Raw genomic sequence first — 24803 nt, forward strand, 5'->3', positions numbered from 1 at the left:
TCTGAATCCAGCGAGTTAAAATCTCAGTAGAACCTAAACTGTTGACTATTCTGAAGTGGAAAGGATTTTTGGATTAGGGGAGAAATAACCAAGGAGAGTTCATTTGCCTCAATTCAAGTTTTGTTCATGACTTGAACTATTGTTTACATTAATATGAAGAACAATTCTGTTTTGCTTCTCCCCTTTTAAGGTAAACTAGCCTTCACATAAAAAGATGTTTTAAAAATAAATAATAAGTAATATCTGCATCATCACCTCAAACTTTATCTTACGTTATTTTTATCATGTCTACATTTTCTGTACGGTATATAATGTGGATATGCTCCACGGGTTTTAAAAATTGTTTACTGGTCAGCTATGCCCACAAGAAATAATTTTAACAAAAATCAAGCATTTGCAAAATCTAATCTAGAATTAAAATGTAGTCAACAAATTTGCTTCATCCCTTCATTTGTAGTTTGTGGAGCATTTCCCTGTCTCGTGCTGAGATAGGCAATCAAAAGTTATCATCTTACTTGAATAGTCAGATTTTTTTTGTTTGTTTTTCGACAAAAGTATAAAAATACTATCACCCCCCCCAAAAAAAAACTGTTATAGTATGGTATGTTAAAAAAAAAAACATTTTCTTGTGATATTTTGGGGGAGGCTTCTCGGAAAAAAGTTCCAATTATATTATGCAAATATAGCCGTATTCTTGTTAGATTCACCCAAAACACAAGTATAGTGTATTTTTTTATTTTATTTTATTTTTTAAAGGATACACATGAGTTGCTATGATGCTTTTACGTGTGAAACTTAGGTTGAAACAAATAAAGCCAATAAAGCACATTTGTATGAGTGTCATGGGGGTTCATATGGACAGACAGCGGTTGCTTTGGAGAGCGTGCTAAATGACAGGAGGGGCCACTTGTGGCAATGAGACCACGTCCCAAAATGTTGCCTCATCTTGCCAATGAGAGTGCAGCAACTGGCGAGTGCTCCGTGTATTAACCACATGCTCTCTTTCCAGGGGAGGCTGAAGAACGCTTCTCACAGCGACGTAAGGACTAAACCACTTCAGATCAATGTCTCGTCTCTCTCTCCTCCATGTCTTCTTCTCTGTGTCTTTGTCTCTCTCCCTCAGCTCCCCATTGAAACAGTGGTGGAAGTTTAGATTTGTTTTTTCTAACCCGTCCTTATGTTTTCATGCAACATTGCTCTGTTTATAAACCCAAAAATGAGTAGAGTAAATGGTAACTGCCTGCAGAACCCTTCAGCCGCACTTTATTGACATACGAGGTTCAGAAGTTATTTGGACTTTTTTTTTTAATTATTTTGCTTTAATAAACTACCACAGTGGTTTTGATGTAAACATCTGGACGTGATTGAAGTGTAATTTTTCAGTGGTTTCACAAAGTACGGCATTTACTGTTTTTTGTAGAATAAGTTAATTTCTGGAGGCTACTTGCGTAATTTTTAATGACGGGGGTGAGGCAATTTTTTGACAAGAGTGTGTGTGGAATCTTAATAACAGTACACCCTACCACGTGAATGCTGTAGTTGGAATGGACGTTTAATAACAGCTGGTCGGCTGGCACATCGATGGGTTTAGCGGAAGAATGACAAAGCAGGAAAGTTTTGGCCAGACAGGTTCGTCAACGGAAGATCACTAGACAGAAAAGTGCTTGAGAATCTTGCATGGGGGCGTACTGAACAATCTGGCAGATGATGGGGATCAGGAGGGCCTTGAACAGGTTGGTGTGATAGACTGGCAGAGTGGAGGGGTGTGAGTGGGTTAAAAAAAAAAAAACGAAGAATGAGCAGTAGTGACTATGGCAAATGAAATTGTAATTTTGTGTCATACATCTGTCTTGTGAACCCAGTTTTATTCTGACCAGTACGGACTTGGTTAATTCCCTGGGAGAACTTTATTCTGAAATTTCTCAAAAACATTCCAGTTAATCCAAAATTTTCAGACTACCTCTGCATGTCAGCGCATGGTCATGATTGATTTTCACGCACGTGTCCTGGTAGTTGGAGCTTTGATTGTCTACCGCTCGAGTCTTACAGATCCATTGTGTTAGTGTATAAAGGCAAAATCATAACTCTGGTGTTGTCCAAAGTGTACAGTGAGGCACAAATAGTGATTTATTCACTCAGCAGAATGAAGATGGACTTTGATTAAGTGCATCACACTAGTGTTAAATAACTAATTATCTCCAGTTATACATGTGTGTCCGTATTCACTGTGCGTGGATGTTATGTGTGGGAAGCCAAGTGCTTTGGAACATGGAGGAAAAAAAAGTAGTCAGACATTTTGTACAGAGGTGACTGTTTATGTATGTCGCTGTCTTCTGTGTAATGCTGCCTTGTACTGTACTTTTATCATGATCACCCACTTTTAGACGCACATCATTACAGTCATTCTCTTTCTTGTCTTTTCCCCTTGTCTCTGTTTCTCCCCACAGGGCACTCAGCTCATCTTTAACGCTGCCAAGGAACTGGGTCAACTGTCCAAGCTGAAGGTGCTGCCAAAAGTTTCTTTTCGACGTTGCCCCCGCGTTGATATATTGTAAAATTCAGTCTGTTGAGCGCATTGCTGTATAAGCTGCACCAACTAAATTAGCTCCATTTTATAAGCCACACTGCCTCTTCTGGTTTGCCTCTCTAAGCCTAAGGGGGGCAGTAATATGACACAGGTGTTTGACTCCTGTCAAGAAACAATAACACAAACAATAAACAAACAAGTAGCTAGTCGGAAAGATATACGCAAGCTAATCTCCAGCAGTTTGAATTGTTTCCACAGAACAGAGAGAATATTTGCAAGTGAGTATTGTTGGATATGGATTTACATGCATCACTGCCAGTCGTTTGATGGTGTAAATTACTTCAATAGAGATGAAATTTTGTTAGCCTTTCTATATTATAGCTAGCAGTGTCGGATGCTGGTCTGTCAACTTGACATTGTCAAGGAGGGGAAGCTCAATTTTGGCCGACATCATAAAATGTGCCCGTTTATATAAACGCGAATTCTACTCTCCGTTCCTTTTCAAGAAAATTATCTGTAATCCTGTCATACTAACAAGGCGTCTTTTCCAGAAACTTAACTTGTGTCCTACAACTACAGCAACTACAATAAAACCAACCAGTAATAAAAGATTAATTCGTCGCTTATCGTTTTCAACAAAGAGAGTGTCGCTAAGAGGATTAGAAGTCGTCTCCCGTTCAATTTAGAATAGAATGAGAATTGAAAGTGCTCCCACGGATGCCTACACTCAAAAGATCGGTGATTGGCTCATTTCGATGTCAATCAAACTGTAACACAGGCTCAGACAGATCATCCAATCTGATGCAGAAAAACTAAGCGTCCGGTACCCGCCCACTGCCATCCAGTCCCAGAGACGCCGAGCGTTCGTGGGCGGGACAAAAACCAGCTTGTATCCAATGACTCGTCTCCGTTCAACGCAATGGGACAACCTACCCTGAACTCTCGAGAGGTTCGGCGCCACCGTTTAAAGCACGGTGAAGCTGCGGGAATGAATGAGAAGGGAGTCGCGTCGTAATCAGTAAGAAGAAGCTAATTCGGAACAAAAGTTGAGCACGTTGTAGCGCATATTTAGCCAATGACATGTACACACAATTAAATTTACATTCATATATTTGATCACTTATTCTTTGACATTTTAGGGGAAGCTGAGTTTCCCTTGCAGTCCGAGATAAATCGCCACTGATAGCTAGCATTAAGCTAGCAGACTTACACGAATGACAGTGGCAGTGATGCTGTGCTTACCAGCTTGAAGCACAAACACTTTGCCTCTCATTTGCTGAATAGCTGGCTGTCTGCTGAGCTAAACACATTCGGGAAGGCAGCCTGCGTATGAATACGAGAGAACAAAAAACTGATAACCTTACTGTGGGAAATCAGCCACACAAAAGCTACATTTGCTACTGCTCTTGTTGCAAAAAGAAAAAAGAATGTCTTGAGCATGATGAGGTTGTGTGGGCTTGAGCAGACCAGCTCTGAATACCAATCCGAATGTGTGTGAATTTTTTCTCAAAAACTGAAGCAGGAGTCAGTTCAACATGGGAGCTCATCTAAACATTTACAAACTGTAAATATAATTTTTAAAAATGCTAAGAATAGACAAGAACATGACGCGTGGGATTGGGAAAATCTAATCTATCAAGTAAACCTCATCTTTGTTTATGCCGCAGGGCTAAAAGCTTTTTCCTTAGGTTTTTTTTTTTTTGTGGTAACTCAAGAGTCTCTCTAATCGTACTACTTCTTGTTCAGGAGCACATGGTTCGTGAAGAGGCCAAAGCTCTAACGCCCAAGCAGTGCGCAGTCATAGAACTGGCCCTGGACACCATCAAGGTATGAATACATTGACTGCAGTCGCTTTTATTATTACACTGCTCAACCTGTATGATGCACTTGCCCTATATCAATCTGAACGCAGAGCAGAAATAACAAAATAGACACTCAGACAAGCAGTAATGGTCAGTCCAATTAAATCCTGGATTCAGTCACAAGGAGTCATGTCATTTCACCTATGAAAAGACCTTCAAACTTTGCGCCTTGTTCGTTTCAGCACAATGTGACAATTGTTTGGTGTGGGGCAATTTTGCACCTGTTGCCAGTTGCACTACACAAACACATCAAAAATGGAATTTAGCGCCTGCTATTTGGGATCTGGGTAAATCAAGGCCTGGATGTTCAACTTTAGAAGTTGCATTTTACATTTAATTTTTGAGCCTCAGCGCTGCACTTGAAATGTAGACAATATACAAAGATCAGTATTGCTTGAACAGAAAGAATCAACATACATTGTTTTTAGAGACACCTTCATTCAGTGATTCAGATTCACAAGCTACTGTATAATAAGGTTCTCCAATATGGGGCCATTGGTTAACAGCTATTCCCTTTGTGTTTGTCAGCAATATTTCCACGCTGGTGGCGTTGGTCTAAAGAAGACGTTCCTGGAAAAGAGCCCCGACTTGCTGTCCCTTCACTACGCCCTGTCCCTCTACACACAGGCCACAGACAAACTTATTAAGACCTTTGTCCAGTCACAGAATACACAAGGTAACTTCATTGACCTTTTTTCTCCTCTCTCAAAGTTCATTTTCTGGTCCGCAGTGGTTGCAGTGTCCTCCTCTGAGGTGTCATTTTAGTGTTTCCCAAACGTAGCTCTCTGTAGTCGAAAAATATGCTCGGTAAAACAAGCTGTGGGAGACAAATCGTCTGAAATGCTGACTCTCTTGGTAGCCTTCAATGCCTGGGGGGGACACACAGAGGATTTCTTTTATAGAGTCCAACCGCTGTTTGCAATGAAAAGAACAAATATCCATTCTCCAGTTTGTCCCTTGTTCACCGCTCAGCCTCCATTTATTTGGCTGTAAAGCGATCACATAACAGCCGTCATGTTCCCGAGCACCTCTGCTAGAAAAACTGTTCAAGTGGAGGAGTGGGAACATTTTTAACAGTTGAATGCTGTATTTGAGCTTCAAAGGGCCTTCTCTGCTGGTGTGATCGCCATTAGAAGCACTGACCTACCTTTCCAGCCTAAATTCTATTATTTGTTTAATTAATTTGTATACATTTTTTTCACAACAGTATATTCTCTTTATTTCTTTGCGTTTATCTTGGCTGCACCGCTTCCAGTAAGTGCATGTAATCAAATTTTAAGCTCCCAGTGCTGCCACGGGACCTTCAGAATCACTAGTACTGGCCTGTGTAACATTTAACAATGGGAGTTTATTTATTTATTTTTAATTATCCAATGAAATTTCCAATTAGCCTCAAACTTACAGCTAGCTGGACTCTGGTTGGTTGGTCAGAACAGCAGTTGTTTTAGAGCCAACTGCGAGGAGCAAAACATGTCTGTGGCAGGTCTGAACACAAAAACGCGTTTACCGTATTTTCCGCACTTTGAGGCGCACCTAAGAGCATTCAATTTTCTCAAAAGCCGACATTGCACCTTATAATCCGATGCGCCTTGTATATGGATCAATATTGTGATTTCTTGGTGGTTGTATTTTAAATGTTCTGGAAAGCGCTTTGTTACAGCTGCAGCGGTTGTGAAAGCTCGACATAAATAAAGCTGTATTGTATTCCCTTTAGTGGAGCTCCATCTTGTGGATGCATAATGCAAATGCAGCCCCTATTGTAGCTTCTATGCACCTTATAATGGGGTGCGCCCTACATTTGAAAACAGTTTTGAAATAGCCCATTCATTGAACGTGCGCCTTATACTCCGAAGTGCCTTATACTGCGGAAATTACGGTAATATTTAGCGCTCCTGATGAGTGTCATGCATTTTATTTAAATGTTATCAGCTAAATATTAATTCTGACAGTTGTGCGCTGTTATATTAAGTTTGTGTATCGAATTGATGGTTTTTATTTTCGTGACGCGATAGTGTTCTGACTAAGAGGTGGATTGAATCGGGTAAGCTCCCACTGAAGGCCCAGGTACCAAATACATGGCCTGTCAAAGCAGCAGTCCCGTTTTTGTCTTTAATGTTCTTTTTCTCCTTTCTCTGTGCACACCCTCCTTCCGCCCCCATCTGTGCGCCAGTGTTCGGCGGCAAGGGGGTGCGGTTCACCGCTAGTGAGGATGTTTACCCAGAGAGGGGTACGTTGCTCGCAGGTTCAAAAGGTTTTGAGAAATCCAGAACTACTAGAAAGCGTCCACCCACAATTCCTTACTTCCCCTGCACCTCCGTGTATCGCCAAACTCTCCACTGCCTGCATTGACTGAATATACTTCCCCTCTCTTTTCCTACATCGGCCTTTTGAGTGCATTAACACGAGCGTTGACAACTTTTATGCATTCGTGCATGCGACGTATGCGCTGATGTCTGTATGAATGGAGCTGCATTGAATACATACTAAGTATGTATGAGCAGATAATAAAGCATGATGCGCGGACATCAGACAATAATAATAGCAAGGCATCAGTAGTATAGAGCAGACTTGATGCAGCATGGTGTCAGCGTGAGAGGCCTAAGCGAGCGTGTGTGCACGTGGGTGAGAGGAGGCAACTAAGCGGATGTGTGTCAAACCATCCTTTTAAAAGGGACATATTGCGGTAAAGCATTTAGGGGTTTTAGTTTGGGTGCGGGAATTGCTTGTGCACACATATTGGTGTTTTTGGGGTGTCTGCCGTCTCATCATATGTGAAATTCCACAACTAAGTGAATTTAATGTGAGTTTCCGAAAACGGGTCTCTCATCAAGCTATTCATATTTCGGTCCTACTGTTACACCACAGTTGAGTTCATTTACCATGAGTAGTAACAGCAGCGACTTGGCAGAAGATCTGCCATTTTCTGTTTCCACAAGCGAAGTCGAAGCACGAAGTTGAGCAGAGCTGCAGTGTTGTTTCATGGACAGCAATGCTATTAGTGTGAGCTTCTGATGACGTCACATAAACACACCAGTTAAGGGTGCTCTGTTCATATCCCCAGCCCCCCCTCTCTGCACTGCCTGAACAAATCTCGCTCGCAGTCCCTCAAGTCGGGTAGTCTGTTTTCTGTTGCTTAGGATCGGCGTTCAGTGCGTTGAATTGTTCTCAGTCACACACAATCGTCTGAGGCAAGAGTATTTACAGTGCTGAAAAGAGGCTTTGGTGAATGAAAGATATGGAGAATTTTTGTCACTGGAGAAAAAAAGTCCAAAGTTTCTTATGGAGGCTCATGAAGCTACCAGCAGATTTACCACTTATCTTTCAAATTTTCTATTCCATGAAGTCTATTGAACGCCCAAACGCCCTAACCCCAATCGCCCTAACGCCAATCGCCCAGACCCCAATCGCCCAAACGCCAATTGCCCAAACGCCAATTGCCCAATCGCCCAAACCCCAAGACGCCCTAAGCCCAATCCAGGGTTCCCACGGGTCCTTAACCTGTGGTGTTCATTTCATTTGTGTATGTCATTTTCCCCACCTTTCCAATTCATAGTTTTGTCGGAAAATGCACCTGGCGCCTTTCCCCTCAAACCCCGCTGTCGGGCTACATGCCTGGTTCCCACTCTGCTTTTCCCGCCGTCTCCGATCAGTTCCAATGATGATCACGTGATCACTTTGGGTCATTTTGGGCCAATTTGACATGCAGTATGTCAAATAAAGGGTTAGCTGATTGCCCCTAAAAATAAAGATGTGCCCTTCCTTTGGCAGCAATGATTTGAACACCAGCTCAGTGATATGTGGCTTTCTGTTCATTAAATCCACCGTGAATGCCCTGCTGAATGGAGAAAAAGTCCTTAAAAATGGCGAAATTGGCCCTCAAAAGTCCTTAAAAGGTCCATAAGTAAAAAGCAAGTGGAAGAGTTCACATAAGCCCCTCTTTTTGCTGTACATAGCCCGAAAAGTTTCTTTTTGATCTCTTATCACCACTCCCCATCGAGTCGAGCGGTCCAGATGGACTCCTGCTGCTCTCTTTGGTCTCGTCGGAAATTGGCAGTGAGAGCGACAATCCAATAATCCTTCCTGGAGAGCCGACGAGAGCCCAACATGCCAGGAACACTCTGCCGTCAAACTCCCACTGACACCTTGTTTAGTGGGTGGCCGGCTGAAAAAACAAACACACACACACACACTCAGGCTGCTGCTGTTGACAGAGTGAAGACTCGAATTAAAACATTGCAAATTAATATCCATCTGTCGCCGTATCCTTCTGGAATTGTACTGCTGATGCTGCAAGTGAAACACTTGAGATGTAATTGTCTGTCATCCCTTGCCAGATTCCATGTTGATGATATTAATTGACAAAAACGAAAATGGTCATTTACGCATTAATTTTAGTGAGCTTCATAAACCTAAGATTTAGTTTCGGTTCTTGAGGGTTTTTTTTTAAGCATTTTCATGTTTGTATTTTATTTTGTTCACAAACTGAACTTATGAATATTAATTGTAGTCATTTTGTTAATGTTTGGTCACAATGAGACAATTAAGTCTTGCTTGGAATGGATTGCGCAAGAATAACCTTGGCCAATGAGCCAAATGCTGCTTCACCATGTCTCAGGAAGAAGACATGGTCGACTCTGATCACGTTTCTGATCATTTCTTTCCCATGTTGCATGTCCTGAAGGTGGGCTACCTTGAACGTTACCTTCTCGGGACCACCCTGCATCCTAACACACACCTTGCAGCTATGAGTGGGCGCTAGTACAAAGTGTTCATTCGACCAGTCACCGCTGAAACGTGGGAACCTTTTTCGCCAATTTCTCAGAAGAAGAATTGGATTATGGAACACCTTCCCACCACAGCAGGCCCACTCATAGCAGCTTTAATTTGCACCTCAGCACCACACCGCTCTGCTTAAAGTCCTCCTCTCACATGCTCATCACAAATATTTGTCCATCCCCCCCAATATGGAAACGGTCTGCAGTTTTGATTCTGATCTCGAGCTTTGGAAAAGGAAACTTCAAGCAGAGGGCTCGGCAGCTCGTGCTGAGTACGTCCGTGTTTTATTTACCGTGTGTCCGTTCCACCAGGCTCCGGTGTGGACGACGCGGTGGGCGAGGTGTCCATCCATGTGGAGATCTTTACTCACCCCAACACCGGCGAGCACAAGGTCACCGTGAAAGGTACGGTTGATTGTTTTCTTTTCTCCTCCCAAGGCTTTCTGTGCTTTCGTGAAACTGAGATTTATCTTAAAGTCGAAGGAACACGGTCGTCATGGAGATGGCCTTACGTGGGTACGGCCAGCGAATTGGCCGAAAATGAAAACACCCGCAAGGAGCATGCAGAAGATGCAGTAGAGAACCCGTGTTTTGAAGAGGCAGTACATAAAAGGGCAATTGTTGACGTCGGTGACACTCGCGTCCGTTTTTCCCTTCGTGACAGTGGTGGCCGCCAACGACCTGAGGTGGCAGACGCAAGGAATATTCCGTCCGTTCGTGGAGGTGTTCATCATCGGCCCTCACCTCAGCGACAAGAAGCGCAAGTACGCCACCAAATCCAAGAACAACAGCTGGGCTCCCAAATACAACGAAACCTTCACCTTGTGAGTGGTCTTGTCATGTGGCAACACGTCATCGTTCGTGCTTGCATCATTTGATCAAGTGGAGTGAATCTTTAAATTCCGATGACTTTTCACTTAAATGAGTCCAATGTCAATGTATGTCATGCACGCCTGAAATTGTAGCTCAATATTTTAAACCAAACAGTTCTTAGAGATTTCATGTAAATGTATTCTTCTTAAAAGTGAAAAACAACTGAACTGGAATCAGGCAGTTATTCTTTTCTGTACCACTAGAGGGAGCTCATGAGATCACTGGTGTGGAATACTTCTTTTTCTTTCTCAGTGCTTGAGGCACTTTGTTTTGTTTTTTCTTTCTCCCTTTAGCACGCTGAGCAGCGAGGTGGGCCCCGAATGCTACGAGCTGCAGGTGTGCGTCAAGGACTACTGCTTTGCCCGCGAGGACCGCACGGTGGGCATGGCCGTGCTGCAGCTGAAGGACGTGGCCTCCAAGGGCAGCGTGGCCTGCTGGCTGCCCTTGGGCAAGCGCATCCACATGGACGAGACGGGCCTGACTGTGCTGCGCATCCTGTCGCAGCGCAACAACGACGACGTGGCCAAGGAGTTTGTCAAGCTCAAGTCGGACCAGCGCTCCGCCGAGGAAGGCCGCGGCTAAGCCCAGCTCCACCCCTCCCTCCCCTCAGCCATGCTTGGTGATGTAAATTCATTCATTCCGATGGGGGTGCGTCTAACATGGATGACATCAGCCATTTTGGTGGTCGAGTTAAATCGTGGAGTTTGCGATGTGTGTCAGAGAAGTTCCGGGAGTGGTGTTGAAAAATATAGACAGAGGTCCCTTGAAGTACAAGTTACGAGGTTTTTCAGGTAGCAGCTGTTGTTCGGATGATTCGTTTTACTTTGACCTGCAAGCAAAAATTTGACAGAATCGCTGCGTGGTGGCAGTGAGCTCAACTTTCCACAAGAAGATGCAGTTTGACAGATAGTGAACAGGACTGACTTCTGGCTGTGTGACACTACTCCCATTTGCAAACTAAACTTTGAGAATTACATGTTGTGTATTTAAAAAAAAAACAACAACAACAAAACAGAGCTTAACACTAACAGAAACGTCACAGATGGGCTAATTAATAACATTTGCGGTATGTGGTGGTGTTGTCGTCCTAAAAGCAATTTGAACACCAACGGTGGAGCAACTAACACGCATATTATTTTTCCTCTCTGAAAATATTACTGCAACTTACTGTTATCACTGTATGGGTTTTTTTTTGTAAAATACAAATAATAGTCCTTACCAAAAAACGTTTGGAGGGCAGGGGGTTGGAACAAATTAATGACGTTTCAATCCATTTTAATGGGGGACGATAATTTGAGGGGTTTTGAGTTACACACGCGGTCATTGAATGAATTCGACTCGTATATCAAGGCACCAAATCAAAGTTCAAATCAAAGCTTCAAGTAATTTTCCCCTTCAAGTAATTCCCTTGGAGTCTAATGCTCATTCCCAGCCTTCTGTGCCACACCCCCATGAACTCTTGGAGGATTCATCCGGGATCCCCTGCAGCTCCATCGTCACGGCCATCTTCAAAACGGGTCCCCTCGATGACTCAGATGAGGGTGGGAAAGAGGGAAAAAAAAATACACCGGAGTATGCTATAGCATGGCAAAGTCCTTCTCGGCAAGGAACTGTCAGATGCTCAGGGCGTTGTAAGCAGCCACGTTGCCCTACCACAATGCTCACCTCCTCTCACACATACTCAGGATCTCTTTGTAGATGTGCCGGTTGATCGTCTGACAAACACCGACGGGGAAAACTAGTTTTCTTTTTTATGCGACACCAGTCCTGGAACATTTCTGACACTTCTTATATCACGCGTGGCATTGCACACGTCTCATTCGGCTGCACAGGGTTTCATTTTTTTTTTTCTTGACAAATAGTTGCTCATATGCGTCGGCAAAAAGGAAACAAAGATCCCAGGGAAGCAAAGCACGGCAGATGAACACGTTGAAGCGCAACTGTTTGTACTTGTTTACTTTTTTTTTTTCCTTCTAGATTATATTTATACGGATAGAGTTCTGAGTCTCGTCGTGAGTCATACGCGAAGTTCCAGTATATTCGGGGGGCATGATGTAAGATGGTGGACCAGAGCACACTGCCTGACACCCTCAATGCCTTCTGTCTCGTTCACCCGCCGTCTTTGTGATGACAAGTGCACATATATGTATACGCGCGTGCGTGTGTGTGTGTGTGTGTGGGAGAGTGTGTGTTGCCTGCGAGTGAAACCAACACAAAGCCAAGATCATAGCGTGCTTCTCGTGTCGTGGTTTACTCCGTCTTTGTAACCAGTGTAAACATTCCATGTGGAAGGTGCCAAGCCCCCCCAGCCCCACCCCCACGCCTAAACACGTCGATGTGGGTTGTTCTTACGACAACAAGCACAAGTCATTGTCCGTCCGTCAAGTGGGACCGCTGCTAAAAGGGCTCATGATCCCCATCACACCCAGTGACATGGAAGAAAAATGGAAGACCTCGATGGGGTGGGCATCCTTTTTTCCTATCAGGGGCCCTTTTAGTTCCCCGTAGGCCATACTAAAATGATGAGATCATACGATGCAATGACAAAACTAACCTCTGAGGTTTTAGTTAGGGTTTTTTTTTTTAGAATCGCATGGCGGGTCGGATCGAACCTTCTGGGCCGTAAGTTGAACCACCCCCTTTTCTAATCAGTTGAAGGTGTAAAGTAGTGTGAAGGTTACATGGTCTTCATTCTTGCCATCTTTTTCCCCCGTTCTATTTTTTAAAACGCCAATGGGAACAATAAAGAAATGAATTGGCCAACTGCTTGTGTCAAATTTGACTGCAGTGTCCAAGTGCTGAAAACGAAGCAAAGAGATGCAGTCCCCTTTTTGGAAATGCCAAGGCCACGTATGTTGTTTTTCATATGTACGTTTGGGTTTCTAATTAAAAGCTGAATGACACAAAAGTGTTCCTGCCATCATAAAATCTTGATAAGCAGTCAAGACAATGGTGACACTCTTAAAACCGGCTGGGTTAAAAGTCACCCAAACTGAGTGTGTGTGTGGGGGGTGGTTAAAGCTACTCATTGAAATAGGTTGCAAGTTGATTAGTGCAGCTAGGATGGATTAAAAATACACATTTTAGTACCAACATTTTCTAAAAAGAAACTTTCCCGCAAGTTGCTCTGAACAACATCCATTCCATTCTTCTATTAATGTTGTGATTGAAGTCTGGTTGATAAGACTTTGGAGCCTCCACTCATCAAATTTCGGCACCGTGTCTCAACTAGAAAACGAAACCAAACATTGTTCATGATTCCTGCCTGTCCTTAAAAAGTGACATCATCACATTATGTAAGGTGTGTGTTTGCGCTTTTATTTTTGGTGTGTGATGAGCACTCCCAAGCAGGGAGGCCTCCTCGCGTTGATTGGAACTCTATGCAGATGATCTATAGAATCAAATGTGTTTTTTTTTTTTTTAAGATGTCTCATAATGTTTACATGGTGGATATTCTTAATCGTATATCAGCACAAGTGTTGTGGGGGGACAACTTAATGTCAAGGGCCAAATGTCTGCTGCTGCCTTGGTGGAGATTGATTATTTCTTTATTTTTTAAGTTAAAAAAAATCAATGATTTTTTTGGGGAATTGAACTGCACGGATTTCACAAAAATTCATGTAATGTGGCATTTGTATGAAGAAGTGTTAAGGCCACACCGAGAAGAAGGATTTTTGTTGGGGGGGAGTGGGGGTTTCTTTTAAGACAAAAGTCATTTGGTGTCAGGATTTTTTTTTTCTCGAAACAATGCACCTTCATTTCCGTCATATTTCAACTTTTGTTCTCGCCTTGGGATGACTTTGTTTAATAATATTGCTTCAGAATATTTCAAAAAGTTTCTTCTCTTCACATTTCAACTTTTTTCATGAGCGTTTTTTTTTTTGTTTTTTTTTGTCGACAAATGACAACTTTATTCAGGCAAAATTTCAGTTAAAATCTCACAACATTGCAACTTTTTTTTAAACTCACTACAGTATTCTTGTATCACTTTGACTTCATTGTGGGAGTTTCGCAACGTCCTTCTTTTCAGTGTGGCTCAGGGAAGGCAGTCATTGTTACAGATGTCGCTGTCCTTCAAGCACATGGAAGGTGTGTGCGTGTGCGTGTGCGTGTGTGTGTGTGTGTGCGCGCGCGCGCGTGCGTGCGCACATCTGCAGGGATGAGCCAAAAGAGGTGACCATAATCAGCGTCTCTGTCGTATGCGCGCCTCGATTTATCTCGAGAGCTCGTGTGGACAGTGCCACCTAATTTTCCAACGTCCACCGCGACATCTTTCAGAGGCATGCGAAAGTTTTGGGTTGGGGGAGGAAACAAACAAAAAAAAAAAAAAAAATTTTTTTTTTTTTTTTTTGTTAAAAGCACACAACCAAGAAGGTAGACGTGCATGTTCTGCCCCACGTGCACGATCCTGTACTTCCTCTAATGGTGCATGATAGGAACGCTGTAACAAAAAAAAAAAAAAAATTCCTTTTGAAAAAGAAATGTATTGTGCCAGCACGCGTAACAATTTGATGTTGTCTCCTTTATTTTGATATCTTCTTTTCTATTTTTCAAATGTTTGTGAATATATAAATATTTATAACAGATGATGATGATGTTAAGTGTTGCAAAGTAATCGCATGGGATGTTTTTTTTTATAAATACAAAAGATGTTTATAATTTTTTTTTTTTTGGCTAAAAACGCCTTACTATATATACATGGTCGTTTCTTTCGGTTAAAAAAACGCCTTACTTTACATGGTTGTTTTTTTTTTGGGCTAAAAACGCCTATTTTAGATTGTCGTTTTTTTTTTTGGGCTAAAAACGCCTATTTTAGATTGTCGTTTTTTTTTTTGGGCTAAAAACGCCTATTTTAGATTGTCGTTTTTTTTTTTGGGCTAAAAACGCCTATTTTAGATTGTCGTTTTTTTTTTTGGGCTAAAAACGCCTATTTTAGATTGTCGTTTTTTTTTTTGGGCTAAAAACGCCTATTTTAGATTGTCGTTTTTTTTTTTGGGCTAAAAACGCCTATTTTAGATTGTCGTTTTTTTTTTTGGGCTAAAAACGCCTATTTTAGATTGTCGTTTTTTTTTTTGGGCTAAAAACGCCTATTTTAGATTGTCGTTTTTTTTTTTGGGCTAAAAACGCCTATTTTAGATTGTCGTTTTTTTTTTTGGGCTAAAAACGCCTATTTTAGATTGTCGTTTTTTTTTTTGGGCTAAAAACGCCTATTTTAGATTGTCGTTTTTTTTTTTGGGCTAAAAACGCCTATTTTAGATTGTCGTTTTTTTTTTTGGGCTAAAAACGCCTATTTTAGATTGTCGTTTTTTTTTTTGGGCTAAAAACGCCTATTTTAGATTGTCGTTTTTTTTTTTGGGCTAAAAACGCCTATTTTAGATTGTCGTTTTTTTTTTTGGGCTAAAAACGCCTATTTTAGATTGTCGTTTTTTTTTTTGGGCTAAAAACGCCTATTTTAGATTGTCGTTTTTTTTTTTGGGCTAAAAACGCCTATTTTAGATTGTCGTTTTTTTTTTTGGGCTAAAAACGCCTATTTTAGATTGTCGTTTTTTTTTTTGGGCTAAAAACGCCTATTTTAGATTGTCGTTTTTTTTTTTGGGCTAAAAACGCCTATTTTAGATTGTCGTTTTTTTTTTTGGGCTAAAAACGCCTATTTTAGATTGTCGTTTTTTTTTTTGGGCTAAAAACGCCTATTTTAGATTGTCGTTTTTTTTTTTGGGCTAAAAACGCCTATTTTAGATTGTCGTTTTTTTTTTTGGGCTAAAAACGCCTATTTTAGATTGTCGTTTTTTTTTTTGGGCTAAAAACGCCTATTTTAGATTGTCGTTTTTTTTTTTGGGCTAAAAACGCCTATTTTAGATTGTCGTTTTTTTTTTTGGGCTAAAAACGCCTATTTTAGATTGTCGTTTTTTTTTTTGGGCTAAAAACGCCTATTTTAGATTGTCGTTTTTTTTTTTGGGCTAAAAACGCCTATTTTAGATTGTCGTTTTTTTTTTTGGGCTAAAAACGCCTATTTTAGATTGTCGTTTTTTTTTTTGGGCTAAAAACGCCTATTTTAGATTGTCGTTTTTTTTTTTGGGCTAAAAACGCCTATTTTAGATTGTCGTTTTTTTTTTTGGGCTAAAAACGCCTATTTTAGATTGTCGTTTTTTTTTTTGGGCTAAAAACGCCTATTTTAGATTGTCGTTTTTTTTTTTGGGCTAAAAACGCCTATTTTAGATTGTCGTTTTTTTTTTTGGGCTAAAAACGCCTATTTTAGATTGTCGTTTTTTTTTTTGGGCTAAAAACGCCTATTTTAGATTGTCGTTTTTTTTTTTGGGCTAAAAACGCCTATTTTAGATTGTCGTTTTTTTTTTTGGGCTAAAAACGCCTATTTTAGATTGTCGTTTTTTTTTTTGGGCTAAAAACGCCTATTTTAGATTGTCGTTTTTTTTTTTGGGCTAAAAACGCCTATTTTAGATTGTCGTTTTTTTTTTTGGGCTAAAAACGCCTATTTTAGATTGTCGTTTTTTTTTTTGGGCTAAAAACGCCTATTTTAGATTGTCGTTTTTTTTTTTGGGCTAAAAACGCCTATTTTAGATTGTCGTTTTTTTTTTTGGGCTAAAAACGCCTATTTTAGATTGTCGTTTTTTTTTTTGGGCTAAAAACGCCTATTTTAGATTGTCGTTTTTTTTTTTGGGCTAAAAACGCCTATTTTAGATTGTCGTTTTTTTTTTTGGGCTAAAAACGCCTATTTTAGATTGTCGTTTTTTTTTTTGGGCTAAAAACGCCTATTTTAGATTGTCGTTTTTTTTTTTGGGCTAAAAACGCCTATTTTAGATTGTCGTTTTTTTTTTTGGGCTAAAAACGCCTATTTTAGATTGTCGTTTTTTTTTTTGGGCTAAAAACGCCTATTTTAGATTGTCGTTTTTTTTTTTGGGCTAAAAACGCCTATTTTAGATTGTCGTTTTTTTTTTTGGGCTAAAAACGCCTATTTTAGATTGTCGTTTTTTTTTTTGGGCTAAAAACGCCTATTTTAGATTGTCGTTTTTTTTTTTGGGCTAAAAACGCCTATTTTAGATTGTCGTTTTTTTTTTTGGGCTAAAAACGCCTATTTTAGATTGTCGTTTTTTTTTTTGGGCTAAAAACGCCTATTTTAGATTGTCGTTTTTTTTTTTGGGCTAAAAACGCCTATTTTAGATTGTCGTTTTTTTTTTTGGGCTAAAAACGCCTATTTTAGATTGTCGTTTTTTTTTTTGGGCTAAAAACGCCTATTTTAGATTGTCGTTTTTTTTTTTGGGCTAAAAACGCCTATTTTAGATTGTCGTTTTTTTTTTTGGGCTAAAAACGCCTATTTTAGATTGTCGTTTTTTTTTTTGGGCTAAAAACGCCTATTTTAGATTGTCGTTTTTTTTTTTGGGCTAAAAACGCCTATTTTAGATTGTCGTTTTTTTTTTTGGGCTAAAAACGCCTATTTTAGATTGTCGTTTTTTTTTTTGGGCTAAAAACGCCTATTTTAGATTGTCGTTTTTTTTTTTGGGCTAAAAACGCCTATTTTAGATTGTCGTTTTTTTTTTTGGGCTAAAAACGCCTATTTTAGATTGTCGTTTTTTTTTTTGGGCTAAAAACGCCTATTTTAGATTGTCGTTTTTTTTTTTGGGCTAAAAACGCCTATTTTAGATTGTCGTTTTTTTTTTTGGGCTAAAAACGCCTATTTTAGATTGTCGTTTTTTTTTTTTTTTTTTTTTTTAAAGATTTATGGATTACTGGGACGACAGTGTTGTTACGGTCCGCTTCCAATAAAAGATGGCAAATTTGAATTGTGTTTCATTCGACTGAAAAGGTTCACACTCTGCGTAGAAAGCTTATCTTGAGGGAGTCTGGGATGGCCAAATTGTCGGCACGGATGGCGGGCGGCGCCTCGTTGGGAAATGTGACTGGAAACACGCGCTTCGCGTCCAGGACCAACTGGCGAGGTTGAGTGTCCACGCGATCTTTGAGGAGACCCTGTGTGGGAGAATGGAAAGTTGGAGGCGTCACTTTTGCTGTTGCCGTTTTCAAATGAATGAAGGTAACATTTTTAAAATGTTAAAATCTCTACTGAGAGAAGCAGTTTGCCTGCCAGCAATGCATTAAATCTAAAGTGGCACGAGACGGTGCCAAGGAAATAGATGAACTGCTTTTGGCCTGAGCATAAAAACAGCGACGCGACGGGATTGCCCATGCGTAACGGAGGATTCGTCTGCGCCGGGGCATGTGACCATGAGCGAGTGGTGCAAGCTGTACCTGAACCAGGCGGATGAAATCGATAGAGACTCTTTCCTCAACGTCACCGTGAGGCGTGTAGTTGCTGAGAATCTTCACAATCTACTCAACACAACACAGCGGCAACTTCTCACCTTATCCACGCTTTTCAAATAATGTTTAGATGAAGCCTGATTTCCACCAAGTAGGACTGTTTGGCTTTTGCAAGTACCGTACTGCTCTGTTCTGAAACATTCAAGTTGTTGTGATGATATGAGGGAGTGGAAAATAAATCTTCATATTACATTCCAAAAATAAAGCCAGATTTATGTTGTCCAAAATTGTGAAAGGTACCAAAATTAACGGTTCCACTTTTTTGGTACCCTACTGTAGTGGTAGAGTAGCTAAAAAGTGGGAGAGCTCTCCACAAAGCAGATTTGTCGAACTCAAGTGAAGCGCTTGGTGGAAACCTATCTTCCTTGTCGAGCAAAAGGTCAAGGGGTCACCTGCTGTCCGCTGAGGGCGGTGCACGCACGCACTAGGGCATGCGCGTCGGCATCCGTGTTCTTGCTGACCTGCAGCACCTGGGCGGCCTGGATGAGGGGCGCCAGGGATGAAGCGGCGCCCTCTGTCTGCAGACCGCGGCAGCGCAGCCACTCCTCAAGCTGAGTCACGTTCAGCCTATGATGATGATGATGATATATTTGGGATCATATATTTGATGATTCTCAACTAAATTACTTTGTAGATTAGTAATTAAAAAGTAGATACCAGGTCTCTGTATTATTTTAGAAAATGTGATACATACATGCATACATGTAAAGGTATATGACTTTGGCACCCCTGTTCGAAGAGATACTTTATTTAGGATTAACAAATGCATTGTTGTTTGGCTATTCTATAGTAAGGCGTTTTGAAGGCTATTCTATAGTAAGGCCGAAAAAAACGACCATGTATAGTAAGGCATTTTTTGACGAAAAAAAAGACCATGTATAGTAAGGCATTTTAACGACCATGTATTGGAAGGCGTTTTTTACCGAAAAAAACCCAGACAATCTACAGTAAGGCGTTTTTAGCCCAAAAAACCGACCATGTATAGTAAGGCGTTTTCAGCCGAAAAAAACGACCATGTATTGGAAGGCGTTTTTTACCGAAAAAAACGACCATGTATTGGAAGGCGTTTTTTACCGAAAAAAACGACCATGTATTGGAAGGCGTTTTTTACCGAAAAAAACGACCATGTATTGGAAGGCGTTTTTTACCGAAAAAAACGACCATGTATTGGAAGGCGTTTTTTACCGAAAAAAACGACCATGTATTGGAAGGCGTTTTTTACCGAAAAAAACGACCATGTATTGGAAGGCGTTTTTTACCGAAAAAAACGACCATGTATTGGAAGGCGTTTTTTACCGAAAAAAACGACCATGTATAGTAAGGCGTTTTTAGCCAAAAAAAACGACCGTGTATATAGTCAGGCGTTTTTAGCCAAAAAAAACGACCATGTATATATAGTAAGGCGTTTTTTACCGAAAAAAACTACCATGTATAGTAAGGCATTTTTAGCCACCCCCCAAAAAAACGACCAAGTATAGTAAGGCGTTTTTTTTAACCGAAAAAAAACGAGCATGTATAGTAAGGCGTTTTTAGCCAAAAAAAAACGACCATGTATCGTAAGGCATTTTTTTACCGAAAAAAAAGACCATCTCTTGTCAGGCGTTTTTAGCCAAAAAGAACGACCATGTATATATAGTAAGGCGTTTTTTTTACCGAAAAAAAAGACTCTCTCTCGTCAGGCGTTTTTAGCCAAAAAAACGACCATGTATCGTAAGGCATTTTTTTACCGAAAAAAAAGACTCTCTCTCGTCAGGCGTTTTTAGCCAAAAAGAACGACCATGTATATATGGTAAGGCGTTTTTTTTACCGAAAAAAAAAGACTCTCTCTCGTCAGGCGTTTTTAGCCAAAAAGAACGACCATGTATATATGGTAAGGCGTTTTTTTTACCGAAAAAAAAAGACTCTCTCTCGTCAGGCGTTTTTAGCCAAAAAGAACGACCATGTATATATGGTAAGGCGTTTTTTTTACCGAAAAAAAAAGACTCTCTCTCGTCAGGCGTTTTTAGCCAAAAAGAACGACCATGTATATATGGTAAGGCGTTTTTTTTACCGAAAAAAAAAGACTCTCTCTCGTCAGGCGTTTTTAGCCAAAAAGAACGACCATGTATATATGGTAAGGCGTTTTTTTTACCGAAAAAAAAAGACTCTCTCTCGTCAGGCGTTTTTAGCCAAAAAGAACGACCATGTATATATGGTAAGGCGTTTTTTTTACCGAAAAAAAAAGACTCTCTCTCGTCAGGCGTTTTTAGCCAAAAAAAAACGACCATGTATAGTAAGGCGTTTTTAGCCCAAAAAAAAACGACCATGTTTCGTAAGCCGTTTTTTTAACCGAAACAAAAATGACCATGTATAGTAAGGCGTTTTTAGCCAAAAAAAAAACGACCATGTTTCGTAAGCCGTTTTTTTAACCGAAACAAAAATGACCATGTATAGTAAGGCGTTTTTAGCCGAAAAAAACCACCATGTATAGTAAAGCGTTTCCCGCCAAAAAAACGACCATGTATAGCAAGGCGTTTTAACCTGAAAAAAACGACCATGTATAGTCAGGCGTTTTTAGATGAAAAAAACGAACATGTATAGTAAGGCGTTTTTTGCCAAAAAAAAACAACCATGTATAGTAAAGCGTTTTTAGCTGAAAAAAACGACCATGTATAGTTAGGCGTTTTTAGCCGAATAAAAGGACCATGTTTAGTCAGGCATTTTTAGCCCAATCCAGGTCTCGGCCTTCCTCTGCGAAGCCTGCATGTGAAGCTTTTTTGAACACATATATGAAGACCTTTTTGGGTTGTTACTTACAATTTCAAGAAAGCAGTGCCACTGGTGGACTGGTTACTGTGTTGGCTTACCAGCACAGAGGTGCAGTGTTCAAATCCAGGTCTTCAGGGTTTTCGGTAAAAAACGCCTAACTATACATGGTCGTTTTTTCGGCTAAAAACGCCTTCCTGTAGATTGTCGTTTTTTTTCGGTAAAAAACGCCTAACTATACATGGTCGTTTTTTCGGCTAAAAACGCCTTCCTGTAGATTGTCGTTTTTTTTCGGTAAAAAACGCCTAACTATACATGGTCGTTTTTTCGGCTAAAAACGCCTTCCTGTAGATTGTCGTTTTTTTTCGGTAAAAAACGCCTAACTATACATGGTCGTTTTTTCGGCTAAAAACGCCTTCCTGTAGATTGTCGTTTTTTTTCGGTAAAAAACGCCTAACTATACATGGTCGTTTTTTCGGCTAAAAACGCCTTCCTGTAGATTGTCGTTTTTTTTCGGTAAAAAACGCCTAACTATACATGGTCGTTTTTTCGGCTAAAAACGCCTTCCTGTAGATTGTCGTTTTTTTTCGGTAAAAAACGCCTAACTATACATGGTCGTTTTTTCGGCTAAAAACGCCTTCCTGTAGATTGTCGTTTTTTTTCGGTAAAAAACGCCTAACTATACATGGTCGTTTTTTCGGCTAAAAACGCCTTCCTGTAGATTGTCGTTTTTTTTCGGTAAAAAACGCCTAACTATACATGGTCGTTTTTTCGGCTAAAAACGCCTTCCTGTAGATTGTCGTTTTTTTTCGGTAAAAAACGCCTAACTATACATGGTCGTTTTTTCGGCTAAAAACGCCTTCCTGTAGATTGTCGTTTTTTTTCGGTAAAAAACGCCTAACTATACATGGTCGTTTTTTCGGCTAAAAACGCCTTCCTGTAGATTGTCGTTTTTTTTCGGTAAAAAACGCCTAACTATACATGGTCGTTTTTTCGGCTAAAAACGCCTTCCTGTAGATTGTCGTTTTTTTTCGGTAAAAAACGCCTAACTATACATGGTCGTTTTTTCGGCTAAAAACGCCTTCCTGTAGATTGTCGTTTTTTTTCGGTAAAAAACGCCTAACTATACATGGTCGTTTTTTCGGCTAAAAACGCCTTCCTGTAGATTGTCGTTTTTTTTCGGTAAAAAACGCCTAACTATACATGGTCGTTTTTTCGGCTAAAAACGCCTTACTATACATGGTCGTTTTTTTGGGCTAAAAACGCCTTCCTGTAGATTGTCAGGTTTTTTTCGGTAAAAAACGGCTTACTATACATGGTCGTTTTTTTCGGCTAAAAATGCCTTACTATACATGGTCGTTTTTTTCGGCTAAAAATGCCTTACTATACATGGTCGTTTTTTTCGGCTAAAAATGCCTTACTATACATGGTCGTTTTTTTCGGCTAAAAATGCCTTACTATACATGGTCGTTTTTTTCGGCTAAAAATGCCTTACTATACATGGTCGTTTTTTTCGGCTAAAAATGCCTTACTATACATGGTCGTTTTTTTCGGCTAAAAATGCCTTACTATACATGGTCGTTTTTTTCGGCTAAAAATGCCTTACTATACATGGTCGTTTTTTTCGGCTAAAAATGCCTTACTATACATGGTCGTTTTTTTCGGCTAAAAATGCCTTACTATACATGGTCGTTTTTTTCGGCTAAAAATGCCTTACTATACATGGTCGTTTTTTTCGGCTAAAAATGCCTTACTATACATGGTCGTTTTTTTCGGCTAAAAATGCCTTACTATACATGGTCGTTTTTTTCGGCTAAAAATGCCTTACTATACATGGTCGTTTTTTTCGGCTAAAAATGCCTTACTATACATGGTCGTTTTTTTCGGCTAAAAATGCCTTACTATACATGGTCGTTTTTTTCGGCTAAAAATGCCTTACTATACATGGTCGTTTTTTTCGGCTAAAAATGCCTTACTATACATGGTCGTTTTTTTCGGCTAAAAATGCCTTACTATACATGGTCGTTTTTTTCGGCTAAAAATGCCTTACTATACATGGTCGTTTTTTTCGGCTAAAAATGCCTTACTATACATGGTCGTTTTTTTCGGCTAAAAATGCCTTACTATACATGGTCGTTTTTTTCGGCTAAAAATGCCTTACTATACATGGTCGTTTTTTTCGGCTAAAAATGCCTTACTATACATGGTCGTTTTTTTCGGCTAAAAATGCCTTACTATACATGGTCGTTTTTTTCGGCTAAAAATGCCTTACTATACATGGTCGTTTTTTTCGGCTAAAAATGCCTTACTATACATGGTCGTTTTTTTCGGCTAAAAATGCCTTACTATACATGGTCGTTTTTTTCGGCTAAAAATGCCTTACTATACATGGTCGTTTTTTTCGGCTAAAAATGCCTTACTATACATGGTCGTTTTTTTCGGCTAAAAATGCCTTACTATACATGGTCGTTTTTTTCGGCTAAAAATGCCTTACTATACATGGTCGTTTTTTTCGGCTAAAAATGCCTTACTATACATGGTCGTTTTTTTCGGCTAAAAATGCCTTACTATACATGGTCGTTTTTTTCGGCTAAAAATGCCTTACTATACATGGTCGTTTTTTTCGGCTAAAAATGCCTTACTATACATGGTCGTTTTTTTCGGCTAAAAATGCCTTACTATACATGGTCGTTTTTTTCGGCTAAAAATGCCTTACTATACATGGTCGTTTTTTTCGGCTAAAAATGCCTTACTATACATGGTCGTTTTTTTCGGCTAAAAATGCCTTACTATACATGGTCGTTTTTTTCGGCTAAAAATGCCTTACTATACATGGTCGTTTTTTTCGGCTAAAAATGCCTTACTATACATGGTCGTTTTTTTCGGCTAAAAATGCCTTACTATACATGGTCGTTTTTTTCGGCTAAAAATGCCTTACTATACATGGTCGTTTTTTTCGGCTAAAAATGCCTTACTATACATGGTCGTTTTTTTCGGCTAAAAATGCCTTACTATACATGGTCGTTTTTTTCGGCTAAAAATGCCTTACTATACATGGTCGTTTTTTTCGGCTAAAAATGCCTTACTATACATGGTCGTTTTTTTCGGCTAAAAATGCCTTACTATACATGGTCGTTTTTTTCGGCTAAAAACACCTTACTTTAGATTGCCGGGGTTTTTTTCGGTGAAAAACGCCTTAATATACATGGTCGTTTTTTTCGGAAAAAAACGCCTTACTATAGAGTAATTTTTTTAGGGGGTGTTGAGGCTTTGGGGACACTTGGAGATTCAGTGCACGCATATATGCATTCATGTCTCGTGTTCAATTGGTGATTTCATTTTTTTTTTCCTTCCTGTACCGTATGTGTATTCCACGGCTGCAGCAGCACACGTCCTTCCTGAGCAGCAGGCTGTTGAGCGCCAAGGCGGACATGAAGTAGACCAGCTGGTGGAAGGCGCACTCCATCAGCACCGTGTGCAAAGCCTGATGGGACATGGCGGCGTAAAGGGCCCCCAGCTCCCTCAGCACCCGAGCCACGGAGGGAGCATCCGCGTCCCCCGTCCTCGTCGCCCCGGCCTCAGGGCCCGCTCGTCTTCTGGAGCCCGCCGGGATGTCTTCGCCCTCCAACAGGGCAGCGGCTGCGGAGCACGAGGAGGTGAGATCACGATAGTGTGTGTGTGTGGGGG

The 24803-nt window shown here is 40.4% G+C and overlaps 2 protein-coding genes across 11 annotated transcripts in view; one reads left to right on the forward strand and one right to left on the reverse strand.

Moving 5' to 3' along the window:
- unc13a (unc-13 homolog A (C. elegans)) overlaps positions 1 to 11943 on the forward strand; it is a 43236-nt gene extending 31293 nt beyond the window's left edge. For 3 of the 9 annotated variants that reach the window (XM_019897237.1, XM_019897238.1, XM_019897244.1), the window contains 8 exons: positions 1010 to 1039; positions 2448 to 2504; positions 4274 to 4354; positions 4918 to 5065; positions 6560 to 6616; positions 9477 to 9569; positions 9829 to 9988; positions 10331 to 11943. In XM_019897237.1, the coding sequence (XP_019752796.1) occupies positions 1010 to 1039; positions 2448 to 2504; positions 4274 to 4354; positions 4918 to 5065; positions 6560 to 6616; positions 9477 to 9569; positions 9829 to 9988; positions 10331 to 10619 (915 nt within the window). In that variant the 3' untranslated portion in view covers positions 10620 to 11943. The remainder of the gene's footprint in view (positions 1 to 1009; positions 1040 to 2447; positions 2505 to 4273; positions 4355 to 4917; positions 5066 to 6559; positions 6617 to 9476; positions 9570 to 9828; positions 9989 to 10330) is intronic. The other 6 variants (XM_019897240.1, XM_019897241.1, XM_019897245.1 and 3 more) reach the window with 3 other exon arrangements.
- A 5821-nt stretch (positions 11944 to 17764) lies between these two features.
- Positions 17765 to 24803, reverse strand: part of LOC109532237 (unconventional myosin-Va) — a 19136-nt gene continuing 12097 nt past the window's right edge. The window contains exons 32-35 of one of the 2 annotated variants that reach the window (XM_019896986.1): positions 24476 to 24761; positions 18764 to 18938; positions 18300 to 18380; positions 17765 to 18020 (exon numbers count right to left, since the gene is read on the reverse strand). In XM_019896986.1, coding sequence (XP_019752545.1) covers positions 17859 to 18020; positions 18300 to 18380; positions 18764 to 18938; positions 24476 to 24761 — 704 coding nt within the window. In that variant the 3' untranslated portion in view covers positions 17765 to 17858. Of the gene's footprint in view, positions 18021 to 18299; positions 18381 to 18763; positions 18939 to 24475; positions 24768 to 24803 lie in introns of those variants that run through there. The other variant, XM_019896985.1, reaches the window with a different exon arrangement.

Source organism: Hippocampus comes, unplaced genomic scaffold, assembly GCF_001891065.2.
Source record: "Hippocampus comes isolate QL1 unplaced genomic scaffold, H_comes_QL1_v1.1 scaffold22, whole genome shotgun sequence".
In the NCBI taxonomy this organism is placed as follows: Eukaryota; Metazoa; Chordata; class Actinopteri; order Syngnathiformes; family Syngnathidae; genus Hippocampus; species Hippocampus comes.